Source organism: Mustela nigripes, chromosome 5, assembly GCF_022355385.1.
Source record: "Mustela nigripes isolate SB6536 chromosome 5, MUSNIG.SB6536, whole genome shotgun sequence".
Lineage (NCBI taxonomy): Eukaryota > Metazoa > Chordata > Mammalia > Carnivora > Mustelidae > Mustela > Mustela nigripes.
Genome location: NC_081561.1, coordinates 27,702,310 through 27,723,827, shown reverse-complemented (window position 1 = coordinate 27,723,827; position 21,518 = coordinate 27,702,310). Strand labels below are relative to the sequence as shown.

The 21,518-nt window shown below is 43.1% G+C and overlaps 1 protein-coding gene, 1 long non-coding RNA gene and 1 pseudogene across 2 annotated transcripts; all 3 read right to left on the bottom strand.

Annotated features, from left to right (window-relative positions):
* Positions 1-2,489: 2,489 nt before the first annotated feature.
* On the bottom strand, positions 2,490-10,203 carry LOC132017772 (uncharacterized). The gene is made up of 2 exons (XR_009404401.1): positions 8,560-10,203; positions 2,490-2,629 (listed from the first exon to the last, which is right to left on the bottom strand). It is a non-coding gene; the product is annotated as an uncharacterized LOC132017772 (long non-coding RNA).
* Positions 10,204-10,882: 679 nt separating this feature from the next.
* LOC132018567 (twinfilin-1-like) lies at positions 10,883-14,081 on the bottom strand (annotated as a pseudogene).
* LOC132017771 (DLA class I histocompatibility antigen, A9/A9 alpha chain-like) lies at positions 13,222-21,214 on the bottom strand. The gene is made up of 10 exons (XM_059399795.1): positions 21,091-21,214; positions 20,549-20,806; positions 20,068-20,343; positions 19,197-19,472; positions 18,973-19,077; positions 18,518-18,550; positions 18,333-18,380; positions 16,042-16,107; positions 15,406-15,564; positions 13,222-14,893 (listed from the first exon to the last, which is right to left on the bottom strand). The coding sequence occupies exons 1-8, from the start codon at positions 21,161-21,163 to the stop codon at positions 16,046-16,048; spliced, it is 1,131 nt and encodes a 376-aa protein (XP_059255778.1). The 5' UTR covers positions 21,164-21,214; the 3' UTR covers positions 13,222-14,893; positions 15,406-15,564; positions 16,042-16,045.
* Between the last annotated feature and the right edge of the window lie 304 nt (positions 21,215-21,518).

The following is a 21,518-nucleotide window of genomic DNA, read 5'->3' as shown; positions in this document are numbered from 1 at the left end:
CTTCGACCTCAGCCACAGCAACCTCTTCCTAGAAACATTACCAAGGCAAGGGTAGCAAGGGCAAAAATGAACTATTGGGACTTCATCAAGAGAAAACTCTTTTGCCCAACAAAACAGTCAACAAAACCAAAAGACAACAGATAGAATGGGAGAAAATATTTGTGAATGACATATCAGATAAAGGGCTAGAATCCAAAACTTATAAGGAACTTATAAACCCAACACCCAAGGAACAAATAATCCAATCATGAAATGGGAAGAAAACATGAGCAGTCATTTCTCCAAAAAAGACATCGAAATGGCCAACAGACACATGAAAAAGTTCTCAGCATTACTCAGCATCAGGGAGATACAAATCAAAACCTTAATAAGGTACCACCTCACACCAGTCACAACGGCTAAAATTAACATGTCAGGAAATGTTGGCAGGGTGTGTAGGAAGGGGAACTCGCCTACACTGTTGCTGGGAATGCAAGCTGGTACAGCCACTCTGTAAAACAGTATGAAGGATCCTCAAAAGGTTGAAAATAGAGCTCCTCTATGACCCAGTAATTGCGCTACCATGTATTTACCCCCAAAATGCAAATGTAGTAATCCAAAGGGGCACAACAGCCCAATGTTTATGGTATCAATGTCCTCAATAGTCAATCTATTGAAAGAGTCCAGAAATCCATCAACAGATGAATGGATAAAAAAAGATGTGGTATATATATAATGGAATATTATGCAGCCATCAAAAAATGAAATCTTGCCATTTGCAAAGATATGAATTTACAGCCTTGCACAGATAGGGGAGAATGGCAGGTTTCATAACCTTCTCAGATAATTATAGATATTTGTCTTAGTTAGACACTATATTACAAATACACAGGTTGTACTTTCTCTAAGGTTATTGGCAAAGTGGAAATTGAAACAGTATCATTGACTATGTTCTTCTCTTGTACATTAATATCCCTGGCCCATCCTGCACATGGAATGGATCTTGTACTATTGCATGACTTCTTTTTTTAAGTACTGTGTTTCTGGAAGTTATATAGGTGTTCCAGTGTTGATTAGACTGGAATAGAATTATCAAAAAGTCATATTTGTTTTAATATTACCACAGATCCCAACAAAAAGGTTTGTCATTAGAGCTATCAAGTTTATTGGTGTTTTCCAAAATTCTGATTTTTCTCTTGAGAGCTTACTTTTGATCAAGGCAAAAAGTGCTCTCAATTTTCATGTGAGTTTATTTTCATGAAAGAATAGGTTCCTGTTCATTTTCCAGAAACTGTCAAATAACCCAGTCTAAATATTCCAAGTTTCTGTGTCATTGATTCTTTCAGGTAAAAATGGTATTCTGTATGGGGCACTTGGGTGGCTCAGTCATTAAGCATCTGCCTTCAGCTCAGGTCATGATCCCAGGGTCCTGGGATAGAGCCTTGCATCAGGCTCCCTGCTCAGTGGGAAGCCTGCTTCTCCCTATCCCACTCCCCCTGCTTGTGTTCCCTCTTTCACTATCTCTTTCTCTGTCAAATAAGTAAATAAATAAAAATCTTTTTTTTTTAATGGTATTCTGTTAAAAAAAAAAAAGAAGAAGAAGGAGGAGGAGGTGGAGGAGGAGAAGAAGAAAGAGGTCAGTTAATTTCACATAAATTATTTTCCTTGGGATGTAGCAGAAGTGCTGTACATCCCATGTCATCATGTAAGATATGTTTAAAATTGGGATTTGAGAATAATTTTTTTTATAGCAGCAATGTCCACAATAGCCAAACTATGGAAAGAACCTAGATGTCCATCAACAGATGAATGGATCAAGAAGATGTGGTATATATACACAATGGAATACTATGCAGCCATCAAAAGAAATGAAATCTTGCCATTTGCGACAACATGGATGGAACTAGAGCGTATCATGCTTAGCGAAATAAGTCAAGCAGAGAAAGACAACTATCATATGATCTCCCTGATATGAGGAAGTGGTGATGCAACATGGAGGCTTAAGTGGGTAGAAGAAGAATAAATGAAACAAGATGGGATTGGGAGGGAGACAAACCATAAGTGACTCTTAATCTCACAAAACAAACTGAGGGTTGCTGGGGGGAGGGGGTTTGGGAGAAGGGGGTGGGATTATGGACATTGGGGAGGGTATGTGCTTTGGTGAGTGCTGTGAAGTGTGTAAACCTGGTGATTCACAGACCTGTACCCCTGGGGATAAAAATATATGTTTATAAAAAATAAAAAATTAAAAAATAAAAAATTTAAAAAAAAAAGAAGTCAAGAGAATAATTTTTTTTAAAGATTTTATTTATTTATTTGACAGAGAGAAATCACAAGTAGATGGAGAGGCAGGCAGAGAGAGAGAGAGGGAAGCAGGCTCTCTGCTGAGCAGAGAGCCTGATGTGGGACTCAATCCCAGGACTCTGAGATCATGACCCGAGCCGAAGGCAGCGGCCTAACCCACTGAGCCACCCAGGTGCCCCAACCAGGACGCTTTAATATGATACTAGTTTTGTTTTGCTGTTTTTTGTTTTTGAGACATTTTTATTTGCACATAATACTACAGGTGTATTACATCTGTAGAAAAAGAATCTCTGGATTTTCCCTGGTGTGTGTTTTCATCTTGCTTCTTCATGGTCCATGATGCCAGCTGAGGTTGTCAGGACAATGAAACCAAAATGGAGAGGTGAGAGCAGATTCTTCTACCATTTTTGTAGATTCTTGATTTGTACATCAAATCTGGGGCTGGTCTTTAAACTGGTCTTTAAACTGCCCCTGAGGTTCACAGCAGTATTCCCAGCTCAGTGACTTCAGATTCACCAAAGTAACCAAGCTTCCTCATCACCGTTAGAAACAGGATGATGACTTTGGAGCATAGCCTAATGAGACCTGACTTTTTCCTCTCTCTTAGTCATTGTTAACATTTTTGAGAGTATCTGCAGAACATTCATGCAACCACTATCATGGCACTGAAAGATGGCAGAAACATTGTTTTTGTGTGGTGAAGAATAACAACTATTGCTGTTTGCACCCATCACCTTCATTCTTGCTAAGTTTTACCTCAGTGTGAATGTCAATGTGGTGAAAAGGCAAATAATGTCTAAGTAATGTTATAAAAATAGTGTTAACCTCATAGATTCTGTGAAAGAACCTCAGTGACATGAGCTGTTCCACAGACCACACTTTGAGAACAGCTGCTCTTAATAACCCAGGGACAGTTTCCTAGCTGGCCCTGGCCTGGCCTCCTATTTACTCGGCAGGATCTCTTTTCCTGAGCTGCATTTCCTACCTCTGAAAACCCAGCTCTGACTTTAGCCCTGAGTGCATCTAGAAGAGACCTCACTTTTCACTGATTGACTTATTTCACTTAGCATGACACCCTTGTGTTGCACCCATGTTGCTGCAAATGGCAACATTTCATTCTTTTTGATGGCTGAGTAATATTCCTGGGTATATTTATCCCACTTTTTCTTATTCATTCATCTGTTGGTGGACAACAGGGCTTTTTCCACATTTTAGCTACCATGGAGAGTGCTGCTATAAACACTAGACCCTGCTCCCTCAAATTACCATGTTTGTATACTTTGGATAAATACCTTATAGTGCAATTGCTGGGCCATAGGGTAGCTCTCTTTTTAACTTTTTGAGGAACTTCATTACTGTTTTCCAGAGTTGCTGCACCAGTTTACATTTCCACCAACAGTGTAACAGAGTTCTCCTTTCTTTGCATCCTCACCAATATCTATTGACTCCTGAGTTGTTCATTTTAACCATTCTAACCAGTATGAAGTGGTATCTCATTGTGGTTTTGTTTTGTATTTCCCTGATGCCAAGTGATGTTGAATATTTGTTCATATGTCTGTTGGCCATTTCTTTTTCTTCTTTGGAGAAATGTCTGTCCATGTCTTCTGCCTATGTCATAACTGGTTTTGTCTCACATTGATGATTTCCATGCATTTTGAGTATTTTTGTGTGCGCTGTATGGAAATGGTCCGGTTTCATTCTTCTGTATGTGGCTGTCCGTTGACCATGGAGTTGAGGGTCCATTTCTGGGCTCTCTGTTCTGTTCCACTGCTCTATGTGTCTGTTTTTGTGCCAGTACCAAACTGCCTTGATGATGACAGCTTTGACATAGAGCTTGCAGTCCAGAATTGAGACCCCACCAGCTTTGGTTTTCTTTTTAACATTCCTTTGGCTATTTGGAGACTTTTCTGGTTCCATACAAATTTTAGGATTATTTGTTCCATTTCTGTGAAAAAAGTGGATGGTATTTTGATAGGAATTGCATTGAATGTGTAGATTGCTCTAGGTAGCATAGACACTTTAACAATATTTATTCTTCCAATCCTTGAGCATGGAACTTTTTTCCATTTCTTTGGATCCTCCTCAATTTCAATAATGAGTGTTCTAGTTTTCAGAGTACAGATACATTACCTCTTTGGTTAGGTTTATTCCTAGGTATCTTATGGTTTGGGAGGCAATTGTAAATGGTACTTATTCCTTAATTTCTCTTTCTTCTGTCTCATTATTGGTGTATAGAAATATAACTGATTTCTGTGCATTGATTTTATATCTCGCCACCTTACTGAATTCCTGTATCAGTTCTAGCAATGTTGGGGTGGAGTACTTTGAATTTTAAAAATAGAGTACCATGTCATCTGTGAAGATTGAGAATTTGACTTTGTGATTGCTTTGTGATTTGGATTTTTTTTTTTATATATCTTTTTGTTGTCTGATTGTCGAGGTTAGGGCTTCTATTACCACAGTTATGAGAGGGAACATCCCTGTCATGTTGCTGACCTTAGGGGAAAAGTTCTTCCTATTGAGAATGGCATTCACTGTGGGCTTTTCATGGATGGCTTTTATCATATTGAGGTATGTTCCCTCTATCCCTACAGTGCAGAGAATTTTAATCAACAAAGGATGCTGTACTTTGTCACATGCTTTTTCTGTACCTATTGTGAGGATTATATGGCTCCCATCCTTTCTTTTATTAATGTGGTGTATCACATTGATTGGTTTGCAGATGTTGAACTGTCCTTGCAGCCCAGGAATAAATCTCATTTGGTTTTGGTGAATAATTCTTTTAATGTTCCAGTGGACCCTATTGGCTTGGTAAGAATTTTGGCATCCATGTTCATCAGGGACATTGGTCAGTAATTCTCCTTTTTGGTGAGGTCTTTATCTGGTTTTGGGATCAAGATAAGGCTGGCCTCATAGAATGAGTTTGGAAGTTTTCCTCTGGTTTCTATTTTTTGGAACAGTTTCAGAAGAATATGTATTAATTCTGCTTTTAATGTTTTGTAGAATTCCCCTGGGAAGCCATCTCTTGTTTGTCAGGAGATTTTTGATTACTGCTTCAATTTCTTTCCTGGATATAGGTCTGGTCTTTTCAGGTATTCAATTTCTTCTTGTTTCAGTTTTGGTAGTTTGCAAGTTTCTAGGAGTGCATCCATTTCTTCCAGATTGTTCAACTTGTTGGCATATAGTTGTTCATAATATGTTCTTATAACTGTTTGTATTTCCTTGGTGTTGGTTGTGATCTCTCCTCTTTTATTCATGGTTTTATTTATTTAGGTCCTTTTCCTATTCTTCTTGATAAGTCTGGGTAAGGGCTTCTTGACTATTGTTAATTCTTTCAAATAACCAGCTCCTAGTTTCATTGATCTTTTCTACTGTTCTTTTGGTTTCTATGTCATTGTTGTCTGCTCTAATCTTTATTATTTCTCTTCCCCTACTGGAATCAGTCTTTAATTGCTCTTCTTTTTCCAGCTCCTTTAGGTTTAATGTGAGGTTGTGTATTTGAGACCATTATTGTTTCTTTTTTAATTTTTGTGTATGTGTGATTTTGCTTGTTTTGTTTTGTTTTGTTTCATTTTTTCAGTATTCCAAGATTCATTGTTTATGCACCACATCTGATACTCCATGCAACATGTGCCCTCCTCAATACCCACCACCAGGCTCACCTAACCCCTCCTCTCCTCCCCTCCAAAACCTCAGTTTCTTGCTCAGAGTCCACAGTCTCTCATGGTTTCTCTCCGCCTCTGATTCCCCCAACTCACTTCTCTCCATCTCCCCATGTCCTCCGTGTTATTCCTTATGCTCCACAAGTAAGTGAAACCATATGATAATTGACTCTCTCTGCTTGACTTATTCAACTCTGCATAATCTCCCCTAATCCCATCCATGTTGATACAAAAGTTCAGTATTCATCCATTCTGATGGGAGCATAATATTCCATTGTATATATGGACCATATCTTCTTTATCCATTTGTCTGTAGAAGGGCATCTTGGCTCTTTCCACAGTTTGATGATTGTGGCCATTGCTGCTATGAACATTGGGGTACAGATGGCCCTTCTTTTCTCTACATCTGTATCTTTAGGGTAAATACACAGTAATGTAATTGCAGGGTCATAGGGTAGCTATATTTTTAATTTCTTAAGTAATCTCCACACGTTGAGATACCACCTTACGCCAGTTGGAATGACCAAAATTAACAAGACAGTAAACAAGTGTTGGAGAGTATGTGGAGAAAGGGGAACCCTCTTACACTGTTGGTGAGAATGCAAGTTGGTGCAACCACCTTTCTTGTTTCTTTTCTCTCTCTCTTTTTTTTTTTTTTTTTTTTTTGACAGACAGGATGACAAGTAGGCAGAGAAGCAGGCAGAGAAAGAGAGAGGAGGAAGCAGGCTCCCCACAGAGCAGAGAGCCTGATGTGGGGCTCGATCCCAGGACCCTGGGATCATGACCTGAGCTGAAAGCAGAGGCTTAACCCACTGAGCCACCCAGGCACCCCCTTTCTTGTTTCTTGAGAAAGGTTTGTATTGACATATATTTCCTCTTAGGATTGCCTTTGCTTTAACACAAAAGTTTTGAACTGTTGTTTCCATTTTCATTTGTTTCCACGAATTTTTAAAGTTCTTTTTAATTTCCTGGTTGTCCCATTCATTCTTTAGTAGGATGCTCTTTTTCCTCCATGTATTTGTGTTCCTTCCAGATTATCTTTTATGATTCAGTTCCAGGTTTAAAGCAGTGTGGTCTGAAGATATGCAGGGAATAATCTTAATCTTTTGCTACTGGTTAAGACCTAATTTTGTATCTATTCTGGATAACATATTATGGACATCTGAAAAGAAGGTGTATTCTGCTGCTTTGGGATGAAATGTTCTGAATATAACTGTTTAGTCCTTCTGGTGCCATGTGTCAAGGAAAGTCATTGTTGTCTTATTGACTTTCTGCTTAGATGATCTGTCCCTTGGTGTGAGGGAGATGTTAAAGTCCCCCAGTATGACTGTATTATTATCAATTTGTTTCTTTACTTTGGTTATTAATTGCTTTACATAACTGTCTCCTTCTATATTAGGGGTATAAATATTTACAATTGTTAGGGATTTTGTTGTATAGACCCCCTTATTATGGTATAGTATCCTTCCTTGTATCTTATTACAGTCTTTGGCTTAAGGTCTAATTTGTCTGATAGAAGGATTACTACCCCAGCTTTCTCGTGATATTCATTAGCATGATAAATGATTCTCCCCCCCTCACTTTCAATCTGTGGTGTCTTTGGGTTTAAAATGACTCTCTCGTAGACAGCATATCAATGGGTCTTACTGTTGACCCAATCTGATTCCCTGTGTCTTTTGACTGGGGCATTTAACCCATTTATATTCAGAGTTATTATTGATATTTATGAATTTAATACCATTGTATTACTTTTAAATTCACTGTTTCTGTATATTGTCTCTGTTCCTTCTTTGTCTTTTTTACTTTTGAGCTCTCTCTTCACTCAAAAGATCCCCTTTAATAATTCTTCCATGGCTGGTTTGGCTATCACAAATTCTTTTATTTTCTCTTTGTCCAGGAAGCTCTTTATCTCTCTTATTCTGAATGACAGCCTGCTTGATAAAGCATTGTTCGCTGCATATCTGTCCCATTTCGCATGTGTAATATATCATGTCAGTCCTTTCTGGGTGCCAGGAGCCTGTGGACAGGTCAGCTGCCAACCTTGTGTTTCTACCTATTTAGTTTAAGGACCTCAGGTTCTGAGCTGCTTTCAGGATTTTTCTTTATCTCTGAAATTTGCAAGCTTCACTATTATATGTCAGGGTGTTGGCCTATTTTTACGGATTTTCAGGGGGTTCTCTGTGCCTCCTGGACTTGAAAGCCTATTTCCTTCCCCAGATTAGGCATATTCTCAGCTATAATTTGTTCAAATAAACCTTCTGCCCCTTTCTTTTTCCTCTTCCTCTGGGATCCCCATTATTCTAATATTTTTTCACTTTATGGTAATGCTGATTTCTCAAATCCTACCCTAGTGATCCACTAGTTGTTTATCTCTTTTTCTCAGCTTTCTTATTCTCCATCACTTTGTCTTCTCTATCACTGACTCTTCTACCTCATTTATTCTAGCAGTTAGAGACTGCATTTTTATTGTGTCTCATTGATAGCCTTTTTTATTTCACCCTGACTCAGTTGTAGTTCTTTTATTTCTCTGGTAGAGATACTCTAGTGTCTTCTATGACTTTTCAAGTCCAGCTATTGTTTTTATAGTTATTGTTTTGAATTATAGTTCAGTTACCTTACTTATATCCATATTGATTAAATCTCTGGCAGTGAACACTGCCTCTTGTTCTCTTTTTTGGAGTGAGTTCCTCCATCTTCTCATTATTCTAGAAAAGAACAGATGAAAGATAGAGAAAATACAAAAATACCAACAACAACACCAGGAAAAATATACATTAAACAAATCAGAAAAGAACAGAAACCACAAGGGGGAAAAAAAGTGAGAATAAAATCAAACAAGAAGTTGAACAGAACAGAACAATAAACTAGATCCTGGGTTTACATTCATCTGTTTGTTAGAAAAAAACTAGATCCCAAAATAGGAAATAAAGAAAAAGTTATATGTATATACAAAAATAAGTTGAACGCGGGGCGCCTGGGTGACTCAGTGGGTTAAGCCTCTGCCTTCGGCTCAGATCATGATCTCAGGGTCCTGGGATAGAGCCCCACATTGGGCTCTCTGCTCAGCAGTGAGCCTGCTTCCCCCCTCTCTCTGCCTACCTCTCTGCCTACTTGTGATCTCTCTCTCTGTGTCAAGCAAATAAATAAAATCTTTAAAAAAAAATAAGATGAACGCAATGAAAGGAAGCCAAAAATGAAAAATATATATAAACATAAATGTAAAAATGAAAATTTTAAAAAGACTTAAAAATACAATTGGTAAGAAAATAGCTGAAAGGGAAATAAAATTTAAAACTGAAGGACTAAAGAATAAGGGGAAAAACCACAGATGGTATATATTTCTTTCTCCAAGGGCTGGAGTTTTGCAGTTCTGGATGATCAATAAACCCGGTATTCACCAGAAGTTCCTGCTGGTGTTCTGGGGGACGGGTCTACTGCACTGATTCTCAGGTGTCTTTCCCTAGATAAAACTGCATCCCCCCCCACCCTTTGCCAGGAGGCCAGGGCTCAGTGTAAGCAGTTCTGGAGCTGATGTGGGGGTATAAGTGGAGGCACTGTAATGTCTAGATCTGGAGCTGAAATTTTGTGTCCCTGCTCTTCAGTGAGTTCTCACAGAAAGGCAGTCTGTCATTCTTATCTCCCTGGTTTCCATCGGAACTCTGTGTTCACCCAGCCTGTGACTAGTCATTTCTATATCAGGCATATGACCCTGTTTTGTGCCTCCAAACTTTACAGATCCTTACAGAGCACACCAGCACTGCTCCTCCCAGGGAAGGGAGACTGGCCTCCATGGTCCTGCTGCTGGCTGGGCCCCTGCTCAGACACTATCACCCAACTGTGCCCAGGTGGGTGGTTTATGACAACACTCCTGGGCTTGCTGAGTGCAATGGGCTTCCCAGTTCAGTATCTGGGAACTCTGTTCCACTCAGGCACCCCCATTCTTTCTGTGTCCCTGAGATCCTGAGGCCACATTGTCCCACCTGGGATTCCACCCATCTTCGCTCCCTGAGCACCTTTCAAACAGGGATGTCCCTCATCAGAACAGACTTTTCTGAAAGTTCTGATTTTACGATCTGCTGATATATCACTTTTCATTAGCCAGCTAATGGAGGCTCACTCCCCCAGTGGATTACCTTCCCATGTATTCCCTCAAAAAGTGATAACTTTTCTATGTGTAGACTTGTAGTAATTCTCTCTCAGATATCCAGTGGATTCCACAAATGTTCAGAATGATTTGTTAACTATCTAGCCATTATAAAATGAGGCCCAATACTCTCTAACATTATTTACATATATGTTTCCCTATAAATATATATATTCATAATATATAAATACAATTTATATTTAATATTCCATATTACTTTAATCTTAAAATACATATTATTTATTTTATATGTAATTTATATTTTGTATTATATATTAAAATTTATATATATAATTCTCCTTGACTATATGTATGTACATATATATTTCCATATAAATATATATAGTTTCAATTAAAACAACTTGGATTCTGTTGTTGAAAACAAGGAGTGATAAATCCATGATGGAATACTTTTGAAGAGCATGGATTCAGAATTGTTTTCCAGTTTTATTGAGATATAGTTGAAATAACATTTTATAAAGTTAAGGGCACAACCTTTTGATTTGATATATTTATGTACTGCAAGCTGATTACCACTATAACAGCTAAGACCTGCATCAGTCATTTACGTGTGTGTGTGTGTGTGTGTGTGTGTGGTGGGAACTTTAAGGACTTCTTTTTAGCAATCAGACTTTTTTTTATGTTCATCTGATGATGACTTCCTTCATCTGCCACCTGGCTGTGCCCCACAGAGGAGAAAATATGTATCTCCCAGCTTACCTTGCATTTTTCTTCCTAAAAAAAAAAAATAAATAAATAAATAAATAAATAAATAAATAAATAAATGTGTCTGTAAGATGTCTTCCCACAATGAGTGCTCTCCTCAAGGACTTCAGTGCTTCCCTACCTGTGGAACCACATGATGACTTGTGACTTTCTTACCAAACACTCAGGTCTCTCCACAGACCCACCACCTTAGAATGTTGGGCATGGGCCCAGGACTCACTGATGTGATAAGCCCTACAGGAGAGCTGATGCCCGGCCATGTAGGGATCCTGCTTCCTGTGCTCACTACTGTGGGATCTGAAGACCAGCAGCAGCAGCATCAACCGTTATCAATCCAGCACCTCATGCTCTACCCCTGACTGTCTAGATCTTTATAGCCCAGGAAATTCCCATGCATGCTGAAGGCTGGGTCTCCCCGGTCTCTGTGCCTTCTAGATGCAGAACCAGACTGTGCATTGCACTCTGGGTGTGCGCTCTGGTCAGCCTGCTTAGCCCTGAGCAGTCCAGGGATTGGTCTTATTCATTTCTCTTCTATGGTCCTCACCCCCTGGTGACCTCATCTCTGATGAAGGCTCTAATCATCATGTATATGCTGTCGCCTCCCAAATCTATTTCTCCAACCCAGATATTTCTCCTCTCCTGCACTATCCAACTGCCACCTTGTTTGAATTTCCTTCCTTTTTCTTTTTAAGACTTTATTTATTTATTTAAAGAGTGAGCATGAGCAGGAATAAGGCAGAGTGAGTGGGAGACAGATTCTCCAGCACACTCCATGCTGAGTGGGGAGCCTGATGCAGGGCTCAATCTCAGGACCCCGAGATCATGACCTGAGCTGAAATCAAGACTCAAATGCTCTCTGGACTGAGCCACCCAAGCACCCTATTTCAATTTTTCTAATTACATCCATTTGTAGTTGTCTTTCAACAGTTTCAAGCAGAGAGCTCTCGCAGCTAAAATACAGCTTCCGTTCTCTTTACTGCATGTGTATCCCAGCATTGAATAAATAAAAACTACAGACTTCAAATCGTCTCCTTCATGGGAATCTTCCCACAGGAAGAAATGGTAGCGTGCTGAATCCTTGGGACTCCTCCTTGGCAAGTCTTTCAGTTCTGTCTTTGTTGTGTTGGCCAAAATTGTAATTTCATCTTTCATATCTATTTCCAGTTGCACATAGTTGAGCTGTTACTTAATGTTTCCAAAGCTTGAAAAGCTTCTCAAGAAATAGGAAATGTTACTCCTTGTAGTGTTTGATGCTTCATGTCCACACCCATGTCAGTTTGTGCCTCATTAATTTTAATCTGTCGTGATTCTTCCTCAGCTGCAGTCAATGGGGCAGGAGAAGATTGTGACAGAAGACTGTTTTTTATATCCGTGTAATGATGCATCTTCCTTTACTGTTCCAAACACTTCATCTGTAATGTGGACCCCTCCAAACTCCTTTTTCAGAGTTGCACTAGTTCCTACATACAACATATATTGATGATCATGAGAATATTCTGGAGACCAGGAAGTGAATATCCATTCATATCCTTGGGCATTCTGAGAGTTTAAACTGAACACTATGTTGCATGGCTGTTTGTCCTCCAGGAGGGGTAAAACAAAGGAATCATAATCCTTACCCCAGGAACTGGAAGGCAGACTACATGATGCAATCACAAGTGTCTCTTTTTCAACAGATATTTTTAGAACTCAATATTTTTCATTTCTTCTCTGGCAAAAGTATCTTTAACATCTTCACTTGCTTGGAGGTGGGACTGATGGGATGTGGCAGCCGTGGGCTCCCAGATCTGGCACTAAGTCTGTGCAGAGACATTTCAGCTTGAGTGGCATGAGTGTCACCCAGGTGTCAGGAGCAGCAGAGACAACAGTTCCGACCAAGGCTCAGATGTCCTGCATCAGAGGAGTCATGACATTAGCACCCTCAACTGACAACTTCCCCAGTTTGCTGTTCAGGGAGACAGTGTTTTGGGAAATATCCTGGTGTTTTCCTTTACTTGTCAGTAGAACCCTTCATTTTCCTATTCTTTGGCTTCATTGATTTTTTGCTTTGAACCCACCAAGAGGTGATCCCAGTTGTGGGTAACACAACTGTCAACCTGACAACCTCAATTGCATTTTTTTTAAGATTTTTATTTATTTATTCATGAGAGACAGAGAGAGAGAGAGAGGCAGAGGCAGAGGGAGAAGCAGGGAGTCTGATGTGGGACTTGATCCCAGGACCCTAGGATCATGACCTGAGCAGAAGGCAGATGCTTAACAATCTGAGCCACCCAGGCACCCCTCAACCACATTTTTAAATGACATCTCAGATTAAGCATGTCTCTCTCTTTTTTTCTTTTTTGAGATAAAGAGCATGTGTGTGTGCAAGCTGGGGGGAGGAACAGAGAAGGAGAGGGAGAGAGAATCTTTTCTTTTTAAAGATTTTATTTATTTATTTGACAGAGGGAGAGAGAGCACAAGCAGGCTCCCCCTGATCAAGGAGCCTGATGTGGGGCTGGATCCCAGGACCCCAGGATCATGACCTGAGCCAGGCAGACCTGAATGGTCTCAGCTATCCAGGCGACACATGGGAGAGAGAATCTTAAGCACACTCCATGCTCAGTGAGATGCTGGATGAGGGGCTCGATCTCACAAACCTGAGATCATGACCTGAGTTGAAATCAAGAGTTCCATGCTTAATAAGTTACCCGGGTGCCCCTCAGCTTAAACATCTCTTAAACTGAAAGTCTATGGTGTCCCTTCTCACATATGCTCCTTCCTCTCAAGGACTGAGTGAGAAAGTCCCTCACAGTTCTCAAAGCCACTGACAATGAAGCAACAGGTACTTCCAGTTGGTTATTGCATGGATGGTCTCTCCTTCCATCCCTGGCTGACTGGATCCCTTAATAGTTTCTGAGAAAGGCTGGTCCCCTAGACCAGTCACTCTTCCTGTAGAGGATCTGAAGAGCCAAGATTTAATTAATCCCCTGTCTCCTGAGCCCTGGGAGAGACAGCAGGTATTCAGGAATCTATTCCATTTACCCCCCTCCTTATGGGAGTGCAGCCCCAGGCTGTGCAGAGATCTGGGAAGTGCTCAGGTGTCTCCTAACTGTGCACTGCAGCATCTCCTTCCGGTTCTCCAGGCACCTACGGGGCCACTCCATGCACCTGCCCTCCACGTAGTTCCTCTCATGCTCTGTTGCACCTGCCCAGTGATCTGCGCCACCGTGTCCACCACAGTCCAAGAGTGCAGGTCTTCTTCGGGGCGAGATAATCTGTGCCGTCATCAACCAACTGCCAGTGTCCACCAAGGAGAGGCCCTTGAGACCCCACAGCTCAACTATAGGTCAACCGGAAAGTAAGACCCTGGCCTTGCCCCAGAGGCAGCCCCAACCACACAGCCTCCCCACACCCCTCCCACTCCCCTCTGCTCCACACTTCTGGGTGGTGACTGGTCACAGCCAGTTTCCAAAGGTACAACAGAGAGAATTCCCTGGGTGGAGACTCCCAGTGGGTTCTGAGGCCTCCAGATGAAGCTCCAAACCACAGCCAGGGAGACCCGGCTGGCCGGTGGGAAATGGGGAGACTTGTGACCTGTGGTCTGCCCAGCCTCACTGGATTGGCCTCACTCTGGTTGTAACAGTTCCTGTGTGGCTTCAACCTACAGCAGGATGGTATATCCCATTCCTGCCTCTGTAGCCTCAAGCCTATTCTGTGGCCATCCCCTACATAATACCAAAACATAAAAAAGTTAGATTCCATTGTTTGCTCCAAAAAGTTGATTAGGGGAATAGTTCCACGAAGTAAGCATTCAGAGATGTTTCTTACACTAAACTAAGAACCACTTCCACTCCTCCCACCTGACTATATACACCTCAAGGTAAGAAAATGACATGTATCTCACATCACATGTCATATTGACAAAAAACATCCTCCCTTTTCTCTCCACGGCGGGAAAAAACCCACATTTAAATGTGATTTAAAATCCTACCCTGCCTTCTCTCCTCTCCAACCTCAGCAGTTCCAGATCCGGCTGAGCACCAGACTCGCTCCGAGGGACTTCTCAGAACACATGGCCCTCTCCACAGACCCACAGACTCTGAGGATTTGGCACAAGGTCAGGGAATCACCTATTTAACAAGCTTTATGAGCAAGGTTGAGGCACAACCACGGGGTATCCTAATCTACATTCTTGCTGCTACAAGTGTGATGGGAAGACTAGCAGCAGCCACACCTTTGGAAAACACAGAATCTCATACTCTACTCCACACTTTGTGAGCCTTAATAGGATGCCTGGGAATTCTCTGAACAGGGAGGTTTGGGACTCCCTGGTCTATGCGTGGAGCCAGGACTATGCAGACTGCTCTGAGTGTGTGGTCTGATCAGATCTCTTAGCACCGGGGGGTCCAGGGTTTGGTCCTTGTCCCCTTCTCTTCTACGGCCCTTGCCCCCTTGGTGACTTCATCTATGCTAAAGACTAAATATCATTTACATGGTGTCACTTCAAAATCTATTTCCCAGCTCAGACCTTTCTCCTAAATTCCACCCTCATCCACATTTCTCTGATGGCCAAGCCAACTCCTTCACTTACATTTCTAATAGATATCTCACCTCATCATATCTTCATGGAATGCTTGTGACGTCCCCTCCTCAAAATGCTCCTTCCAGAGTCTTCCTCATCTCTGCTGACAACAGCTCCATCTTCCCACTTGCATAGTCCAGAATTTGGGGGGTCCTCCTTGACTCCTCTTTCTCATACCCAAGATTGTGCTGAAAAGCCCATCTACTGATTGTATCCAGAATCCCATAACCTCCCACTCTTTCCACTGCTCACACCCCAGTGGAAAGAACAGATCTCTCCAGCCTGGAACATTGTACCCTTTCCTACTGCTCTCCCCAGTGCCTCAGCTGCCCCCTTCCTCCCATTCTGTTCCTAACACTGCAGACAAAGTGATCCTTTCAAAGGACAAGTTGCACCATGTCCCTCTTTTGCTCAAACTGTATTGTAATTCCCATTAGAGCAAAGCACACTTAAGCAAAGCTTGACATCCTCTAAACTTAGTGTCTGGCCATGCCTGTATCTCGTCTTGGTTACTCTCTACTCCAGCCATACTGGCCTCCCTTCTCTTCCCAGAACACCCAGACACACCTGCCCTCATGCATTCACACTGGAATTTCCCCTGTCTAGAAAATCTTGTCCCAGACAATCTCATGGATAATTCCATCAAATCTTTTCTCAAAGCTCACCTTTTCAGGGACACCTACAGTGAGCCCCCAAGTGAAAACAGCCATCTTTTGATAGAAGATATTGTTCTAAAAAATAAAGACAGTCAACAGACACATGAAAAGATGCTCAATATCACTCATCATCAGGGAAATACAAATCAAAACCACAATGAGCTATTACTTACACCTGTCAGAATGGCTAAAACCAATAATGCAAGAAATAACAAGTGTGGAGGTGATACGGAGAAAAGGAACTCTCATGCACAGTTGGTGGGAATGTAAATTGGTGCAGGCACTATGGAAAACAGTGTGGAGGATCCTCAAGGAGTTAAAACTAAAATTATCATATGACCTAGTAATCCCATTATTGGGTATTTACTCAAAAAAAATGAAAACACTAACTTGAAAAGATACATGCACCCCTATGTTTACTGCAGCATTATTTACAACAATAAGAAAGCAACCCAAGTGTCCACCGATAGTTGAATGCATAAAGAAGATGTGGCATATATACACAATGGAATATTATTCAGCCATCAAAAAGAATGAAATTTGGCCATTTGCAAAAACACAAATGGAGCTGGACAGTGTTATGCTAATTAAAGTAAGTCAGAGAAAGACAAATATCATACGATTTCATTCATATCTGAAACTTAAGAAGCAAAACAGATGAACAAAAGAAAAAGAGACATCCAAAAGAAGAGACTCTTAAATACAGAGAACTGGTGGTTGAGGGGAGGTGGCTGGGGGGAGGGGTGAAAGGTATGAAGGGGATTAAGAGGACACTTGTTATAGTGAGCACTGAGAAATGTATAGCACTGCTAAATCACTATATTGTTTACCTGATATTAATATAACAGTCTATATAAATTATACTTAAATAAATGCATAAAAGTTTAAAAATTTTTTTTTAATTTTTAAGTTTCTTTGTTCATGTGCTACATTCCCATATATATTTTAAAAAACAAAAGCCATTTTTCCTGTCCCCACACCCCAACTCTGGATCACCTACCTTCTGCATTTTCTCATAGCATTTAGGACTTTCTGACCTAACTCCTCCCTCATTTTCTGCCTATGATGGATAGTCTGCCTCTTCCCGCTGGAAGAGGATCCCAGACTCTGAGACCATGAAATGAGCCAAAGGCAGACGCTTAACTGACTAAGGCACCCAGTCATCCCTTTGTAGTTTTTTTTAAAGAGATGCTTTTGCTTTCACCATTTTTCTACATTTTCAATTTTGTGATTTTTTTTCTTTATATGACATCCATAATATATATTCAATAATATATATTTCTATATTTATATGATATCCTGGTTATGTTATAGTTTATGTCTTATGATTCCAATACTGAATTTTATGAGCTTCTTTATACTCTCTATTCTTTCTAAAATGATTCGCTCGTGTATTTTTTCCATTTAATTTTTATCTTTTTCTTTCTGTTAATTATTTGTGAAAATTTTTGGTACACAGGTTAAATACAGATTTCTGTAGAGAAATTTGTTTCTTTCCCTTTTTTAAACATTTATTTGAGAGAGAGAGAGGGAAAGAAGGACAATGGGAGAGAATCTCAAGCTAACTTCCTGCTGAGCAGAGCCCTACAAGGGGCTCCATCTCAGGACCCATGAGATCATGACCTGAGCCAAACCCAAGAGTTGGACACTTAAATGACTGAGGCCCCCAGGTGCTCCTGCTTCTTTCTCTTTTAAAGGATTTCTTTTTTAAAAACTTACTCATTTTTGTTTGTTTATTTTCAGTAAGCTATATGTCCAACATGGGGCTTGAACTCAGGACCTCATATTCAAGAGTCACCTGCTCTACCAACTGAGCCAGTCAGCTGTCCTGAATTTGTTTCTTTCTTACAATTTTTGGATCATCACCAATCCAGGACAATTATAAACTAAACTAATGACTTGAAGTTATTTTGCCCCAAAATGGTAAAAAAATAAAATAAAATTTTGACTACAAATCACAAAAGGGTTAGTCTGTGACTGCAATTTTTTTGCAATAACTGTTTGCTCACTTTATGCTCTCAAAGGCAAATTTCCTTAGAATGCTCTTGTACTTGAAAATAGAGAAGATTTTAATATGTTTCACCCTTTTCTGGTGATATGAACTTAGTTTTCCATATTTTCAGAGAGGCAGTGTTTCTCATGCTCCTTGCATGAATAAGCTCTGGGCGTCATTTCCTGTCTATTAAGGTCACGAAACTGAGAAACCAAGCTGAGACTTTCCAGATTTGAAAAATGTCCTAAGGATCAGAACAGTATTTCTCCCTGTCTTATCACCCACTTCAGGGTCTCCAGGGTCTCACCTTTAGGAGCCGTGAGAGACACATTAGAGCCCTGGGCACTTTCATCGCCTAGGAGAGAACAAACAGGATATGGTCAGAGACCACAGGTCAGGAGACTAAAGGAGGAGCTATGGGGTGAGTGGGCTCCCCATGGGGTCCTGTCTACACTATCCCAGGGTCTCAGGTATCACCCCCTTCATATTTACCTGCAGCATGAGAGTAGCCTGGTCTTCTTCTTTCTGTGGAAAGAAAATAATCATGTCAGAGGCCTGGAACAGGCCCGGGCCATGAGATCCTAGAGGAAGCTTCTGGCCCTGGTTCTAAATGAAGTTTGCAGAATTCTGGCTGAACACCCAGGACACGACATGAAACATGAAGAACAACATGTGGGCTCACTGGGTCTGGGGTCACAGAGACCTTCTTTTCTGTTCTGTGACTGCTGGGCATCAGGTCTCCATCACCAGAATTAACAAGATGAAAATGTGTTCTTCATTTTCAAAAGTGTTTGCTACACACTGAGTGTAGTGATCAGCTCCAGATTGGGCAAGTCCATGTGTGAGGACGGTACTTCCCAGTAACAAGGCAGGACAGTCTCCTACCTAGGAAACCACCCCCCCCCCCAGGGACAAGAAATCCCAGATCCCCTCACTCCATTCCCTACCTGAACACATCTTCCAGCAGATCACAGCTCCAACTCCAATCACTGCAATCACTGCAATCAGACCACCACTGATCCACGTGATGGGGTTGGTAGGAGGAGGTGGCTCTGGAAATGGAGGGAAGGTGAGGGGTCCAGAGCTCTGGTAAGTGTCCTGACCCTGCTGAAGTTCTCCAGAAGGCCTTCTGCTTTCCCTGAGAAGAGGCTCGACCCCAAACTCTCCTTACCCCATTTCTCGGTGATGGGTTTGGGCAGTCCCTCATGCTGCACATGGCATGTGTATGTCTGCTTCTCTCCAGAAGGCACCACCACAGCCGCCCACTTCTGGAAGGTTCCATCTCCTGCAGGCCTGGTCTCCACAAGCTCTGTGTCCTGAGTTAGGTCTTCCCCATCCTGCTGCCAGGTCAGGGTGATCTCCGCAGGGTAGAAGCCCAGGGCCCAGCACCTCAGGGTGACATCACGGTTAGAGATAGGGTGGTGTGTCACACGTATGTCAGGAGGTTCTGAGGAAGAGAATCAGAAAATCCACACTTGGGTTTACCTCTATATGCCACTAAAACGGCATTCATGTGACCATTCTGAGGGAGACTGGGCATTGGTTCAGATGGAAGAATAAAACCCAGTTACCAACCCAGCCTTTGGGATCTTCTAATCCTGGGAAGTTCTCGAGTAGGAAAACCCAGGATAGGAGGTTGTAAGTCTTAGGGGGAGAGCACACTAAATGGTCCTGACTGAGGTGGAAGGTGACTGAGTCAGAAAACCAGGATTCAGACCCGCAAAGGGCTTTTTAAAAAAAGTCCTTGAGAGGGAAAATCATGGTTCCCAAGGTGGCTGCCAGGGTCAAAGGGAACCAGTGATGGGTTATTGCAGGGATGGTCCCCACCTGCCTCCCAGGAGAGACTGGATTCCTCAGTTGTCCTTAGAGAAAAGCGGCCCTCTGGGTGAGTCACTCTCTAGTAGGAACCTGAACACCCAGGCGGACTTCCCTCTCCCCACCCATGGGAGAGTGGTGTTCTGCCACTAAGTCCATTTTCCCTTCCTGGTGAGAAGACAGCCCCAGGGGAGGGGAGATCAGGGAGGCCCCGAGGCCCCTCATACCTGCGTGGAGCAGCATCTCCTTCCCGTTCTCCAGGTACCTGCGGAGCCACTCCACGCACGTGACCTCCAGGTAGTTCCGGTCATGCTCAGTGTAACCTTTGGCCTCCCACTTGCGCCGGGTGATCTGCGCCGCGGTGTCCGCCGCGGTCCAGGAGCGCAGGTCCTCGTTCAGGTCGATGTAATCCACACCATCGTAGGCGAACTGACTGTACCCGCGGAGGAGGCGCCCGTCGGGCCCCACGTCACAGCCATACATGCGCTGGATGGTGTGAGACCCTGGTCCCGCCCCGACGGGCAGGGGGTTAAATCCAAATGGAAAGTAAAACCCCCCAAAAGTTCCCTCGGGTTCCTCCCAGTTTGGGGATCTGGGGACGGGAATTTCCTCAAACTCGGGGTGATGCTCGCATCAGGACACTCGGGGAGATCCCGGACCGTCGGTGGGGAAGGGGTTCGTGACCTGGACCCGGGCCCTGTCACTCACCGGCCTCGCTCTGGTTGTAGTGGTCCCGCAGGTTGTTCAGGCTCACCCGGTAATACCATGCATTGTGCTTGGCGATTCGGGTCTCCTCGTCCCAATACTCCGGCCCCTCCTGCTCCACCCACGGTGCCCGCGGCTCCATCCTCCCACTCCCAGAGCGGCTGTCAAACCGCACGAACTGCGTGTCGTCCACGTAGCCAAGGGCGATGAAGCGTAGGGGCCGGGACGCGAAGGTGTAGAAATACCTCAGGGAGTGGGAGCCTGTGGGTGCGGAGGGGCTGAGACCCCGCCCGACCCTCCTCCCGGCGCGGGGTCGAGGACCAGTTGGAGGCGGCAGGGAGGGCAGCGGGAGGGGGCATGGAGTGGGGGGAGAGCAGGGCACAGGCGGGGAGGAACGGGGGAGCACAGGCTGGGGTGGGGCCGGGGCGGCTGGGGTCTGGGGCGGGGGCGGAGGAGAGGCGCCTTCCCCGGGGGTCCCGCGTCCCCGCCCGGCGGTCCCCTCGCTCCAGTCCCGCAGAGGCCCTTTCCTCCCGCCACGCACTCACCCGCCCAGGTGTCGGTCACGGCCAGGGCCCCCGACAGCAGCAGGAGGACGGTTTGGGGCATCACGACCTGCATTTCCGGGGTCTGGGCAAACGGCTGAGTCGCAGCTGGGCTCGGTGGCGGATGCGGAGACTTTATAACCCAGAATTTAAGTGCCGCTGATTGGTCACTCCAGAAACCTGATACCCAAGGGGAGTGCGAGCTAGGGCTGCGTCATGAGTATCTAGGCGGAAGCACCTGACACAGGTGTGAGAGCGAGAAGTGAAACCTGGGAAAATGGGAACTCCCCAACACAGGATTCTCTTCTCCAGTCACAGCCCTGGGGCCAGAGAGCCTAAGAGGCAGGCCTAGGGTCCTGGGACTTTGCCGCGACGCGTCACATATGGCACAGAGCTCTCTTTGTCACACTGTCCCTGAGTCGTGGCCCAGG

Bases quoted from the DNA above. Each gene is read 5' to 3' on its own strand.
- LOC132017771 (XM_059399795.1), bottom strand. From the start codon at position 21,163: ATGCAGGTCGTGATGCCCCAAACCGTCCTCCTGCTGCTGTCGGGGGCC. The intron at 18,381-18,517 runs GTAAATATGAAG...GTTCTCTCCTAG, and splicing joins AGGCTACTCTCATGCTGCAG to GCGATGAAAGTGCCCAGGGC. The intron at 16,108-18,332 runs GTGAGACCCTGG...TTTATTTTTTAG, and splicing joins GTCTCTCACGGCTCCTAAAG to AACAATATCTTCTATCAAAA.